Genomic DNA, 15,392 nt, shown 5'->3' on the forward strand with positions numbered 1-15,392 from the left:
TCAGTGGGACTGCTGACTTAATTTTGACTCTTTTTGAGCAAGACTATTTTTAAATGAAAAAAATGAAATGAATTTCAGTCTAAGATTGTTTTTAAAAAAGTTTGCTTACAAGGTTAATTAAAAATAATGAATAGCACAAAGCTCTGGGGGCAGTATTTTATTGATTGAAGGTGTACGACCAGCTACCACAACTTTGGGGGCATTTGGTTGAGATTTGTTATCAGAGCTTCTTTCCTTGAAAATGGCTTCTGGATTATTGGGACCTGGTTTGGAAACACGTTTAAATGAAGAGTCAGAATTCAGAAGACACAGAAGAAAGAAAACTTAATCATTTTAAATTTCTCAAATATCAGTTCCACTGTTGAAAAAGTAAATCATGGCCGGGTTTGGTGGCTCACGCCTGTAATTCCAGCACTTTGGGAGGCCGAAGCAGGCGGATCATGAGGTCAACAGATCGATACCATCCTGGCCAACACGGTGAAACCCCGTCTCTACTAAAAATACAAAAATTAGCTGGCCGTGGTGGTGCACGCCTATAGTCCCAAGCTACTTGGGAGGCTGAGGCAGGAGAATGACTTGAACTAGGGAGGCGGCGGTTGTAGTGAGCTGAGATCACGTCACTGCACTCTGGCCTGGCGACAGAGAAGACTCCATCTCAAAAAAAAAAAAAAAAAAAAAAGTAAATCGTTAGTTATATACATAAAAATAAATCATTTAGTGTCAAATGAAGAAACCCTTAAATCAAACTTATTTTAGCATTGCCCTTCCTAGAAATATTAATAATATTTTTCTATTTAAAGCAGATTATAAAATTGCCAAGTAGTTAATCAGGTCCTATAATGAGTCAGCGGAACTACTTTCATTTTTGATAACACAAGGGGAATACGATGAGGTTAACGTCACTGTTATCATTATTACTTGAAGATTACTTGATGGGCAATAAAGCTTTTAGAGAATCACTTAAAGGGGAGCCACGAGAAAATATTCAGATACAGATAAAGACACACTCACACGCACGTTCAAAAATAAGTTTATAAAAACTCTTAGACTGTGTTTCCTTTCAGCAGAAAAGCCTTATTATCACAACTTATATTTTTATATAGTCTAAAATTATATACAACCTTACAAATGTAGTATTATATGTTAAGCTCTTTAACACTTTGAGTAACACATTGGTTTCTTAATTTAATTTTGATGGGCTTCCATTTAATGCATCGAGACAAATAGTTCTTGCTTCTTGTCTCCTCAACTGGGTAAACTTTATGAAAACATTTTCTTCATAAATTTTCACAAATTAAAGAATATATCCCCTTTAATTCAAAATAAAATCAAAGAGCATGTTTTATATGGATACTATCTATTTGTATAGCCATTTTGACTTATTAAATTCCCCAAAAGTTGGAGTAAACTAAGTGTACAGATTTGGCTGATAACATAATATACTGCTCCCAGAGGATGGTGCTATATATTAAGTGTTTTTAAATTAACTTGTAAACTGATAGGTATTTTATTTTTCAATTTAAATAGGTATTTTATTTTTCAATTTAAAATGTTTAATATTTTTGAAGATACTGTAACAACAATAGTGCCTGATTCAATGGTCTTTACTTATCATAGTCAAAAGAAAAAAGGGGAATGTTGGTCATGTATTATTTTAAATGATGACATAATGTTCTTCTTAATGCTAGATCTCAGTCACAAGCCCTGGGTCAAGCACTGACATAAATGTTAAGAAAATTGCAAGTATTGGTGATGTCTGTGAATCTATGAAACAGCAGCTCTTAGTCCTGGTGGAATGGGCGAAATATATTCCTGCCTTCTGTGAATTACCATTGGATGATCAGGTATAAATTTAAAAATGTATGAATGCTTTAAAAATGCTTTTTGAACTTTGCTAAGTTTGTGTTCTTTCCATTTTATTTGAAATGCATATGCTGTATTACTATATTTGACAAAAGATAAATTATGAGAAAGGATTGGATTTTCTCACGCATTCACCTTGTTCAATCAAGAGGCACAACTGTTTGACTTCTATTTTAGGGGTGTAGCAAATTTATTGATTGGATAAGAACTGAACAAAACATTCCTCTGACCTCTTGGAATTTTAAAAGGTTTATGTGAGTGAGAAAGGCAGACAGCATGTAACTATCATTGTGAGCAAAGTATTAGAAGAGTGAGTGTCTGTGAAGCAAATGGTGCATATTGTGCTTTGGTGTTTACTGAAAGTGCTGTAGAAAACTCCTCAGAAATACCAGGTAACTCCTAAACAGAAATCACACAGGTTGTGGTGTTGCCTTGGTGGGTACTTCACGCAATTAACATAAAGTTTTGCCTTTCATTCTGTCAATTTTATTCTAGCATTTATTGTATAAAAGTTATAGGTCTGACAAAAACAAAAACAAAACAGGTCTGTAAAAGGATAATCAGAAATTTATAGAGAAGTAAAATTTACAGAAGGAAAGATATAGTGAGTTTTTATTAATACTTATATTTTCATATTTTGTCATATGTCCATTATGACATTTTAATAAATAGTTAGAAACTTGAATTTCTTAATTGATTTAAGAAGATAAGTATTTTGGTTTCAGATTCATTTTGAACTATTCTTACTAAGTAGAGTATAATTTTTTGTGGATGAAAATAATTTGAAAAATTCCATTTCTGTTACCGTAAATTAACCATGATAAGTGTTATATCTAGTGAATATTTATTTTTAAGAGAGCATTTCACCTGGTGACAGGGAAAAAAAAATCGTGAAATCTGAAATCATTCTTAAAATGCTCTGTAACTGCCTTCCTGGTATGAGTCATGAATATTGACATATCATAAAGATAGCATGGCTCAGAAGGTTATGCCAGAGTGAATAATGCTAAATTGCTAAAACCTACAAGTCTCACCCCAAGCAATATAAGTAGAGTTAAGTTATTTATCAGTTTTATATTTTTATTATCATTCTTCTTTAGACGTTACTGACTTATATATACAATGATTTAAAAATTTGGAAATTAAAATCCGGTAACCAGTGAAAACCAGTTTTTATTTACCAACTGATTTTTTAATACTAACAATATAACATTTATTATTTAGCCACACATTAGTAAATGTCTATGTAGGATAAGGCACTGGGAAATTAGCTTTCAGTTGCACTATAAATTACATTATTTAATTTAATTATCTCAGGAGCTCTGTGACAGGTGTTATTATCTCCATTTTACGGTTTCAAAAACTGAACCCTGGATCAGTAAAATTCATTCAATAAATTCATCAAATGAATATTTATTAGGATATTAGTGTTCAGTTTTAAGAACTGTGGGTATTTAGCAGTAGAAATACAGGTTTTTTCACTATTCTTATAAATGCACACTCTATTTGAGAGAGATGGATGACTTAAAAATACACAAATTATGAGAAAGTTCATTCTAAGTGGAGATAATCTCTATAAAATGCTATAAAATGGAATAGGATGAGTTGTTGGAGAATGGGATAAAATGAAAAGAGATGCTTTAAACTGAGGATCAGAGAAGTTATTGCCTAAAACTCTGAAAGACAAGGGCCAAGTACAGGAGAATCTGAGAGGAAAGCACTCCAGATGCAGGAACAGCAAGTCCAAGGTTCTGAGTCAGGCAGGAACAATGTGAACAAGGGGTGTTACAAGATGAAGTCAGAGACATGAGGGCTGGGAGGCAAAGCATTGACCCTCTCTCACTCCTCTCATCACCTGCGAGGCCATGTTTGAGGCCACAATAAGAAATCATTAAAGAGTTTTCAGCGTGGACTGGGGTGGTAGCAATGGAGATGAAAAGAAGCGGATCACTCTGGCTTATATTTTTGAGAAGCAGCACTCGAATTTGCTGTGGAGTTAGAGAGGACTCAAAATAGTATCTTGATTTGAACAAGCACTTTGGATTACGGTGTCATTTGCTAGATGAAGATACTGGAGAAGCATTACGTTGGTAGGTATTACATTTGTAATGCTTTTTATACTTCCTAGTGGTGATGCCCAGCAGGTAATTGAGTGTAAGAATGAAGCTCAGTTGAGAGCTTACTGTGAAGAGTTAGAGGTTCATTGTAGAATGTGGCAGAACCCAGACCTCCCATCTTTTCCTCACTACAAGTTTTTGCTTTGCTTTTGTTTATTTAGTTTATTACATGCAGAAGATTATGTTTTCTGTATGTTTTATCATTTAGTACTCATGAGTACATGCTGAGATTTTTTTTATCTTTACTCCCATTTTATAGATGAAAACAAATGAGTAAGTTCCAAACATACTGGTTAACTTATACAAGGTTAAACAGGTAGGAAGTGGCCAAGCTGGGATTTGAACTCTGGTCTGTTTGACTCTGTTTCGCTTCCAAACAGTTCACTTGTCTAACTTGTCTGATTTTTTTTCCTACTGCCGTTGTATTGGCTTGCCAGATAGTTTTAAAATTTTTTAAAAGTAAAATCTATTGACATGCTATGATAGAAAACTGGAAGTCTTAATGATGGCATTTGTCTATGAATACTATAGTTTGTTAAAACAAAAAAGAGTTCCAGGCTAAAAGAACACTGTAAGTTAACAAGACTCATGTCATCATTTAATCATTATGTATTACAACTAATTGTTAAACTTAGAATTTTTTATTAAGGTGGCATTGTTGAGAGCTCACGCAGGGGAACACTTACTACTTGGAGCTACAAAGAGATCCATGATGTATAAAGATATTTTGCTTTTGGGTAAGTTTTTTTTTTAATTTAAAAAGAAATTATGCATATTTTATTCTTGCAATAATATGCAGGATCTGTTCTGTATGTGCCAAGTATTTGCGGACACTGTCAAATGGTGCTGTCACTTCACAAATTGGATTTAATTGTGTCCTCACTTGACCTTATTTTTCCTTGCCTTGACTGCATGTAAGTTCAGAGTCCACGAGATGATCAGGGAACATTACGTTTTAAAAATAAAAAAGAGATGTTGCTCAATAAACATAATGTTGAGGTATATTCAAATTATATCAGGATGAATAATTAGTGACTTAAATGGCCGCCTTATAGAATCCCAATGTTTTTTCACACTTCCTCAGAGTCTGCTTTTTATTTTATACACTTATAAAAAACATGTTTACATCCTATGATCTTATTGCCCATCATAGCCCATGATATGCTACAAAATGATCAAGTAAAAAAAGTATTGGTGGTAATGACTGAACAACTGTGATAGACAGAAATACTAGGAGAGGCAAAAGAGGGATAATAGGTGTGGGGTAGTGGGTTAAAAAAAACTTTTGTCTTCATTAATTTCTCTGATCCGGCTACCTTAGTTAACTTACACAATTAGGTTTTGAGGGTTGAGAGCCTTCTGACACTTACTAGCTTTACCTCTGTCTGGCATGTGTGAAAATATGACTAGATTATTTTATTTTTGCACTAGATGTTTTAGCCCCAAATATAAATACATTGAAGATAATATAACAATATCTAATATTACTGTGGGTTTGCTATATAAATGCACTGCTCTAAGTACATTACATGTATGTGTGTGTGTGTGTGTATATATATATATATATATATATATATATATATATATATATATATATTCTCTCATTTAGTCCTTGAAATGACCTAAGGGATTAGTATTATTATTTTCAGCGCATTTGCAGGTGAAGAAATGGAGGCAGAGAAAGTTTACCAAAGGTTGCAAAGCTAGAAAAGAATACAGCCGAGATTCTAAACCACATATTGTGATTGTGGAGACTATTCCCTGAAATGCTATTAAATACCTCTCTTGCATTTCTAGTAAACACCTAGAATACTCTTCTCTGTATAGGTCTGAATGCAATATACCTAGAAAACAAAATGTCTACTATATACATTTTAGTTCTAAATTGATTTACCCTGAATAATTAGGTAAGCTAACTTTTCACAAAGAAAAAGTGAAGCTCAAAAAAAGGTAGTAACTATGTGAGGTGAAATATATGTTAATTAGTTTGACTATGGAAATTATATCACAATGTAGATACACATTAAAACATTACACTGGGCCAGGCATGGTGGCTCACCCCTGTAATCCCAGCACTTTGGGAGACTGACGGGGGAGGATCATTTGAGGTCCAGAATTCAAAACCAGCCTGGCCAATATGGTGAAACCCTGTCTTACTAAAAATACAAAAAATTAACCGGAAGTGGTGGTGGGCCCCTGTAATCCTGGCTACTCTGGAGGCTAAGGCACAAGAATCATTTGAACTCGAGAGGCAGAGGTTGTAGTGAACCAAGATCACGCCACTGCACTCCAGCCTGGGCAATAGAGAGAGATGCTGTCTAAAATCAAACAAACAAACAGATAAACAAACAAAAAAATCACATTGTAGGACTTAAATATATACAATTTTTTTGGCCTTCATACCTCAATAAAGCTGGAGAAAAAAGAATGAGGCTACCGATGAACATGCTATTACCCTGAGCATTGTCTTTGCCTGCAGTGAAAGAATTTAGAATATTTGTCTTTTTATAAAACCAGAAAATAACAATTTAGCTGTTATTTTAGAAGCTATAAAAATGTTCATCATATTATAGCCAGAGAATTTCTAAGTTAGAAAGATCTTTAGGGATTAGATCTTCCAGCTCTCTACCCAATTTCTGAACTCCCTTAAAGTCAGGCTTATAAAGTGGTTGTCCCACTTCTATTTAAAGAAATCCAGGAAAAGAAAACATACTATCAGAGACAACTCATGATAATTCACATGCTAGTTTAAAAAAAATCAGCCTCTATTACTTAGGCTTGTTCAAACTGTCTCAATAGTGTTTACTCCTTCATATGCCTTGAGTATCAATGTGCTGTTTTTAATCTGCTGTAAACAAGAAAGATTCTTTAGGGTTTGCATTATAGTCATTAGTGTGTAAAACTAATAGATGACTGAAACAGAGAAAAACTAATCATTATACTGAGATTTTTCTTGTCAATTATTAGCTCGTTATTAGTCTGCGCTTCTTTGTTATCGCCAGTGACTGAGATCATTAAAATGCATGTGATCACATTATCAATGCTATCAGTCTTTTAAGTATTCTTAAATTTTTCTAGCATAACTAAGAACACCACTGAGAGAGAAAGTACATCACTATTCCTTAAAGGGTAGACTATTTTGAACGCAGGTTTGTTAAATTTTAAACAGTGCTGACAATTTTGGGAGAGTTGGTTATTTTTCTTTTGTTTTCTCTCACGTAGGAAACAACTACGTTATTCACCGCAACAGCTGTGAAGTTGAGATTAGCCGTGTGGCCAATCGGGTTCTAGATGAGCTGGTTAGACCATTTCAAGAAATCCAGATTGATGACAACGAGTACGCTTGTTTAAAGGCAATTGTATTTTTTGATCCAGGTTGGTTTTCAAAATGCCACTAAAGAATTAATACAATAAAAATTAAACTACTTTTCAAGATTAGCATATTTACTCTCTCACACTCTAATTAAGTTAAATCTGTACAGTGCCTTTCTTATTTCCTTTGTTAGATGCAAAAGGGCTAAGCGATCCAATAAAAATTAAGAACATGCGATTCCAAGTGCAGATCGGTTTGGAGGACTACATCAATGATCGGCAGTATGACTCCAGGGGGAGGTTTGGAGAGTTGCTTCTGCTCCTGCCCACACTGCAGAGCATCACTTGGCAAATGATTGAGCAAATACAGTTCGTTAAACTTTTTGGGATGGTTAAAATTGACAACTTACTTCAGGAAATGTTACTAGGTGGTGAGTACATTGAAGAATTTCTACTTTATTGGTTAGAATTACACAAAATATGTTTGACCTATTAATTTTTTTGTTCATCTATTGAAGTTGCTGTGATGCTCCTGAATTTTTCTCCTCTGCTATGACATAATGAACTCAACTTTTTACATTTAGAAAGTTTGCAAGACCTGTCAGAGAGACAAAAATACTTGAACAGATTCAAATCCTCATTGTTATTACCCTCTACTACCTCTACTCCACAGCCCCTCTGACTTCAATTTTCAGATCCTTCCAAACATGGCAAACAGAAAGAAGTTTCCTGTTTTTATGACCTCGTCAAATATATCATGGTTTTTCATGCCCTGATTCATTTAAAATCTCAAGGATACTGGAATTGCAATATAACCTTATATATATATATATATATAAAATCTTAAAAATGAACACTGTGCTCCTAAAATAATTAATTGACACAAAATAGTAGGAGGGGAAAATGATATTTTATTGTTGCAATAAATGTCAGGAATAAGTTAAGAAATCATTTATTTTGCATTCCGATCTAGGTTAAATTTCCTTGTAAAATCATCATATTTATTTTTAGTTTTCTGGTGCATAATGTGTTCCTAATGATATCTTTCTGAAATGAAAGTTGTTCATGCTATTACAGTCATTCCAAATACTATAAACTTGAGGTAAGTGATTCTTGGAATTGCCTTAACAACAGGCAGCAAACCTAATGATTCCAGGAAATGGCACACAAGGTCCATTATTAATATACAACATAATATGATACAACATTAATCTAGCCAATGTACAGTGAAAGCTGACATTGTTCTTAATATGCCAGTGGTTCTGTCAATTTATTTTTGAATTCTCGAAAAGCACTTAGCAAAAATAGCAATATTTAAGCTGTCAGTCAAAACATTTGTTTCAAGGTAAACTTGCTGTTCCTGATTAAATATCACTAACACAGCATATTTTTATCTTGTGTAGGGGCTTCCAACGATGGTAGTCATCTCCATCATCCAATGCATCCACATTTGTCTCAAGATCCATTAACTGGACAAACTATACTTTTAGGTCCCATGTCAACACTGGTTCATGCAGATCAGATCTGTAAGTATGTAGGCTACTTTTCAACCACGATATTTCTTAATTACCTGAGAAAAAGTGGAATTGTGGGGAAGAATCTATTAGTAACCAGAAATGGCAAAAACTTGGTGTAATTTCCCATCTGGGACTCAGCAGTAAAATATTGTTATTCAGCTTGTCACTTATTCTCCCTAAACATGAGTATGTTTCTTAAAATGAAAATGTAGGAAAAAGCTTTCTCCTTCATAGGTCTGGGGAGTACAGAAGAGTATACTAGTAGTCCTTGCTTTGCATGGTAGTGTGAGACCATAAAAACAATGCAAGCTGAAACCATGCAAGGTAACCTTAATAATCAATGGGAAAATTATTTCCTGCTTGGGACCTTTAAAAATGTTTATGAAAACATTGAGAACTCTCTTAATGTTTATGGAAACAAAAGAAATGTAATCTTTATACTTATTTTGTAGAATTAAGCATAAAACATTTCAGTTGATACACTATAATTTAAAACATTAGCAATATTGAGAATCAAAATGTTTTACTTCTTTATAAAACAATTGTGAAACGCAGTTTGAACAGTTCTTGTCGCATTCTAAAACTTAAATTAGGAAGTGAGGATCTTTTCTACGCCCTGATGAGTTTTACTCATGGGAAATTTGGATCAGCTTTCAACATTTTATCCGTTGCATTCTCAATGTCCTGATATGTTTCCGAGAATTCACTTAATGTGAAATTGTCTTGCTGGTTTCACTTCTTTTGAGACACCTTCTCCCTTTTCAACATATCCAGCTTTCTCATTTATGTGGACACGTTTGCCTTCACTAGGTTCCTGGCTGCGTATGTAGAGACTCAAACAGCAGCAGCTGCGACATTCCCATGGCCAGCTACTTCTTCTGTGACTTTGTTTGTGTTCTATTTGTATGTCACTTCCAGCATTATCACTTTTTATTCCTTTTCTGCACTTTTACCTTTGTTGGTCAATTCTAATTTAATTATTCAATTTTGTAAAATGTCATGTGAATTCGCTACTAAGAAACAAGAAGGCAACACAGCCACTGTATGCAGCTTGTTTTCCATGCCTGAACTGAATAAAAGATGCTCAGTGACCAATCATGGACAGACTAAAAGTTGTGACCTGATCAGCCACTGATCATAAAGCACATCTGTTATTCAGGTACTTGTCTGCAGACTGAAGAGTTGGCAGTGGAGTCTGTATTTATGCAATTACTCACTGTTAATTGTAAGTTACCGTGGTAACTGAAACTTAAACCATGTTGCCAGACTGGTGCTGTTTAAGCAATGGTAGCCAGAATTCATTCACATCAGAATTGTGCAGTGAGGGTTGCTTATGAAAACCCCTTGGAACACAAATGACTATGTAAATACTATAGAGATTGCTAGTATTTAAGTTAATCTATTATTGTAGACTTCCTGCTAATGCTATTTTTCTAAGCTACTCTGGTGATACAAATCTCTAATTATTTGATAAAATATCTAGATTAACTGATTAATTCTTCTGAATTTCCACTAATTAAGCCCAGATTTACCTTTGATCTATTGCCTCTGAACACCAAACCTACAAACTCACTGAGATGACTTGAGTTATTGTGATGTGATTGTTATGAATACTTTTATTACCTACTGAATTTGCCATAGTCTTTAATAACTAGCTACAACATTGTTTTTTTCCCCCAAATGTATGCAATGCCACAACAATTTAGCAAGTACCGCCTGACTTCTAGCCATTGGTAGGGTACATAGAGGCTACAAAACTACATGCTCCCATGCTGTTTTAGAAAAAAGCACAGGTAGATATTTTTGTAAATAGTCTCTGAAACCAAAATTATTTGAGTATATGAGAGAGAGGAAGAAATGAAATTGTTAGGAAAAAATATAAATTATAGAAAAATATGGCATAATCTGGGATTCCCAATGTACTTGAAAGACATTATTTGGGAGGTTCCTTGCAGAATAGATGTTACCATTTTCATTTAATAGGTAATCAAGAGCAGAAAGAGAAGGGCAAGCCTAATACCATACTAGAGAGTTTATGCAGTTATGTCTCTTAAAGATCAGTTATTCATAAACTTGGAAAATAAAACACATTAACAACACATTAAGCATTGTAGGAGTCAACTGGCATGAGAGTTGGACAGTTCTGCTGGTGGTTGAATTCTTTACTTTTTAAGGGCTAGTGTTCTAGTATTTTAAAAACATATTTGCTGACCCTACTCTTCTAAAAATCACATTGTTATACTCGTTTTTATTCTTGCTCTTTCCACATACTATTTGTGGGACTTATTTGTAAAAGAAAACTTTACTATGATCATTTGGAATAATTTATATTTTATGCAAAGCAGGATATTAAACACAACCAAAATTTTAAGTTCTTTTAAAAAGGCTACTGCAGTTTTAGATCTATTCTAAATAGCCAGAAATAATTTTTTTCATTTGTCATTTAAACTACACTTAAGAATTTTCTAAGTAATTGCTAATCCATACTTAACAATAATATAAAGCTAATGCATTCATGAATACCAAGCAAAGGGAGATTGTTCTTGTGTTGTATATAATGTTTTAAAACTGTTGAGACATAAGCTATAAAGTTTACAAACCCTCAATCTGATCATCTAACATTTTCTGTTAGTTCTGTTTACTATGTAGAATAATACAGTAATAATAAGTGTGAGTGCTAAAATATTTCAAGTTTCTAAAAATTACAGAATAACTCCTAGATTATTTTATAATATGGTTAGATTTTACAATAGAAAGAAATACTATTCTAGAAAATGAAGTATTGAAACTGTCACTTTTATATTCAATTCAATCTTTTTATATTCAATTACTTTCTATTCAATTACTCAGGATTGCTCTTTGCATCAAAAGGGATGGGACAGGCAAGCTCGATTGTAATAGAATAATTTTGAAGCAAAAAAAGGCAGTATGTTCGAGATGCTTTTGACTACAACTTAGATTTCAGAACATTTATAAAATATCTTAACCTTAATTTTTTCTGTCATCTAATATGTCTGAATTAGTGGAATCCAAACTAAATATATTTTTATTTTATGTGAATTTTGATTGTAAGAATTATGAAGACTGCTTTCTAATACTTGAGAAAACTATCCTTCTGTTAATTCTTTTCACTGCCTTTTTTCCTGCTAGGTTTATTAGAGAATCAAATGCTTAAAAATGCTATTAAGAAAGGCCAAAAACACCTTAAAGTGACTATGAAAAAAATTTTTTAACGCGACCTCTTTCTATATAATGCTATTTGGGGAGGTAAGGTGAAAGCACTCTCTAACAGTATGTCATAGGCCAATAATGCATTCTACAAATCACTACTCTATATAGGATCTTTTAAAAACATTTCCAAATTATGCTAATGTGTATTGGTGTTGTGCAGGGTTTAATGGGGTGGAGAAAGCTGACTGCCACCGTCACATCACATGCAATTCTCTGATTCTTTTTCAGCAACTCCTGAAACCCCACTCCCTTCCCCACCACAAGGCTCTGGGCAAGAACAGTACAAAATAGCTGCAAACCAAGCATCAGTCATTTCACACCAGCATCTCTCCAAACAAAAGCAATTGTGAAAATGTGTTTACTTCAGAACGGCACTACATAAATGTGAAAAATTGTTGGTCTTGAACTATTTCAGGACAGTACTTTCGGCAAACTCTTAGCCAAGGCTTCTTCATGGTGCTGTTATAAGATGGTGTCCTATTTTCTTGTTTATATGTTCATTCTGTTTGTTGTTGCTACTATGTAAAACTTGCACCTGCAACCAATGTATAGCTGAGTTTGAAGATGTTTATATAGCGTATTTTTTCCAGCTGCTCCTACGCTGTGCCTGAACCAACTGAATCTTATGTATGACTTTCATTTGTTTTATTAATGTTAATTTAAATCTGTAAATAATTGCTTCATTGTGATGTGATGCAGAACAAAGTGTTCATATTTGACTGAGAATAGTAGATCAGAACCAGTTCAATATAAAATGAGCTAAGTTTTTAAAAATAAATTATAAACTTGCAAATTAGAAAAATAAAGCAGTTCCTGAAGAATAGGCTGTATCTTTTTCAAGAAGAATTTTCTATGGACATTCTGTGGCAAAGAAGCAACTCTTTGTTTTACAGTTAAATATTCCTATCTTAAGATTAGAAAGTTATAAAAAGCCATTCCAAGGATGACTGGATATTTTTTGAAATCTGACTTTATTTGAAGATACGTGTTAAGCTAAAACATGTTGGGTTTATCAGTTAGGATACAGGGTAAATTGCAACAAAGAAACCCCTAAAACAGTGACTCAACCAATAGAGGCATCTATGTATTTTTCCTGATTTAGAAATAGTTATCCATTGACTAGAAATTAGCATATGCCCACAGCTGGTCCCCAGAGTGGCCAGGAGAGTTATCTATAGGTGCAAATCCTGTATCAGCCAAAGCTGTGCCACTCTGAGTAAACCGATTCTGTGGACAAGTTAGCCATCTACCACCCATTTTCCTCGTTTAGTCCTCACAATAACACTTCAGGGTAGATATCATTATCTCTCTTTTATAAATAAGGGAAACTTTAGCTTGAGGGTTTAAGGAACATAACCAAAGTTCATAAACATAACGAGTAAGAGAACCACATTCAAGCCCAGGTCTAGTTGACTTTAATGAATCTTTGCTGTGGAATGAAAATGTGAACTTCTTCCTCATAGTGGGCTTTTAAAAATACACACAGTTGAGTGATGATTGGATACTATTCATCATGTTGCCTATCATATATATTTACAGATAAGCACTGAGTGTAAAATTGTTGTGGCTTGAATAAAAAACCACTTTTGTAGTTTTAACAAGTCTTTAGAAAAAATAAAAGATTCACCAGATAGATTTTGATGAAAACAAGAACAAAGTAAAATAACTGGCTTAGCAGATTTTTTAAAATCCAGCAGCCCAGGGATGTACTGAATGTCAGATTCTAGACTGAGGAGTACAGTTTATTGGAGCCTTAAACTCTCTGATATCACCTAAAGCTGGAATTTATTTTAAAACAAATTAAGCATGGGCCACCTCAGGAGGCAGTGATTCCTCTCTGGTTGAGGAGAAGGAAAATTGGAAAAACTGGTTGAGTAATCATCAATAATACATTTTTTTAAAGAGGATCCCAAGTCTTAAAAGATTAAATTAAATAATCTGTCTCAGGACTTTTAAAAATAGCTAAGATTATGATGTCGTATCTCCTACTTACCCTGTAAGTAAAAAGGTTATAGTAATATTAAGTAACTTATTGGCTTGTAAAGTAAAATTGAACTCTTAAAGTAGAAAAATGATTATTAAAAAGCTATAATTGATTTAATACATTTAATATAATTCCTTCAAGACCTAGTACCCTTTTGAAACTGTAGAATATATCAAGTAGGGGGAGTTTTTTAACTTTTATTTTTTGCAAATTTACTGTAGTTTCTATTTCATGAATAAGAATGTTATCTTTTATAGATTTTTGTTTACTTTTTTGGGGGGTTCCCTTAGAAGATATTAAAAAACATACTGCCTTGGTCTGTGCAGGCTGCTGTAACAAAATTCAATGAACTGGGTAGCTTATAAACAACAGAAATTTATTTCTCACTGTTCTCAATGGTGGGAAGTCAAAGATTAGGGAATCATCAAATTGGGCCTCTGGATCATACACGGCATCTTCTAGCCTGTGTCCTTACACATGAAAAGAACAAGGTAGTTCTCTCAGGTCTCCTTAATAAAGGCATTAATCCTCATGACCAAATCACCTCCTAAACGCCCCACCTCTTAATACTATCACTCTGGAGACTAGGTGTCAGCACGTGAATTTTGGAAAACACAAACGTTCAGCACATAGCAAATACCTTTAAAATATAAAAGATAAAATTCATTTTTAGTGAACCTTGTAATTTATTCATGTATATTTACTAAACAGCTATGTCTTTGAAATTATTAGTGATGATTCTTCTTCAATAACTATGGTCAGGGAATTTATAATATTATATTTTTATATATTAAACTGCCAAAGATGCTGGAAAAAAGGAACTGATGTTTTCAGCATATGTTCAAAATATTGATAAGGGAAGTTATTGCTTTTATATAGTATACAACTTTTTTCAGGTAATAGAAATGGATAATTTATTGTGAAATAATTCCTTTTATAAATGTAAAATTATTTTTATAAATTTTACTGTTGGAAATCAAAAATTAATAGATTTTTTACAATGTTAAATTAAAGTGAGATCAAAGTATTTCTAAACTGTGACACCATGTTTGTTTCACTAAACTTTCTAAATAAAAACAGAAAAAAAATCACTGAAATTCGGTGCTTCATTAGTGTTCAAAAATCATTTCATATTTTTACGGATACTCATAATATATTTTATATACTCATTTGTATTAGTCCATTTTCACACTGCTATAAATAATTATCTGAGATTGGATAATTTGTAAAGAAAGGAGGTTTAATTGATTCAGAGTTTTGCATCACTAGGGAGGCTTTAGGAAACTTATGGTGAAAGGAGAAGCAAGCATCTTCTTCACAAGGCAGCAGGAGAGAAAGAAAGTGAGAGGGGAATTGCTAAACACTTTT

At 33.3% G+C, this 15,392-nt stretch overlaps 1 protein-coding gene across 3 annotated transcripts in view; it reads left to right on the plus strand.

The window, feature by feature from the left end:
• Nucleotides 1–15,115, plus strand: part of HNF4G (hepatocyte nuclear factor 4 gamma) — a 142,085-nt gene extending 126,970 nt beyond the window's left edge. For all 3 annotated transcript variants that reach the window (XM_012450919.3, XM_012450920.2, XM_012450918.3), the window contains 6 exons: nt 1,689–1,844; nt 4,630–4,717; nt 7,203–7,355; nt 7,487–7,723; nt 8,696–8,818; nt 12,269–15,115. In XM_012450919.3, the coding sequence (XP_012306342.2) occupies nt 1,689–1,844; nt 4,630–4,717; nt 7,203–7,355; nt 7,487–7,723; nt 8,696–8,818; nt 12,269–12,390 (879 nt within the window). In that variant the 3' untranslated portion in view covers nt 12,391–15,115. The remainder of the gene's footprint in view (nt 1–1,688; nt 1,845–4,629; nt 4,718–7,202; nt 7,356–7,486; nt 7,724–8,695; nt 8,819–12,268) is intronic.
• The last annotated feature ends 277 nt before the right edge of the window (nt 15,116–15,392 follow it).

Source organism: Aotus nancymaae, unplaced genomic scaffold, assembly GCF_030222135.1.
Source record: "Aotus nancymaae isolate 86718 unplaced genomic scaffold, 86718_ANA_hifiasm-v0.15.2.pri h1tg000036l, whole genome shotgun sequence".
Classification (NCBI taxonomy): Eukaryota; Metazoa; Chordata; class Mammalia; order Primates; family Aotidae; genus Aotus; species Aotus nancymaae.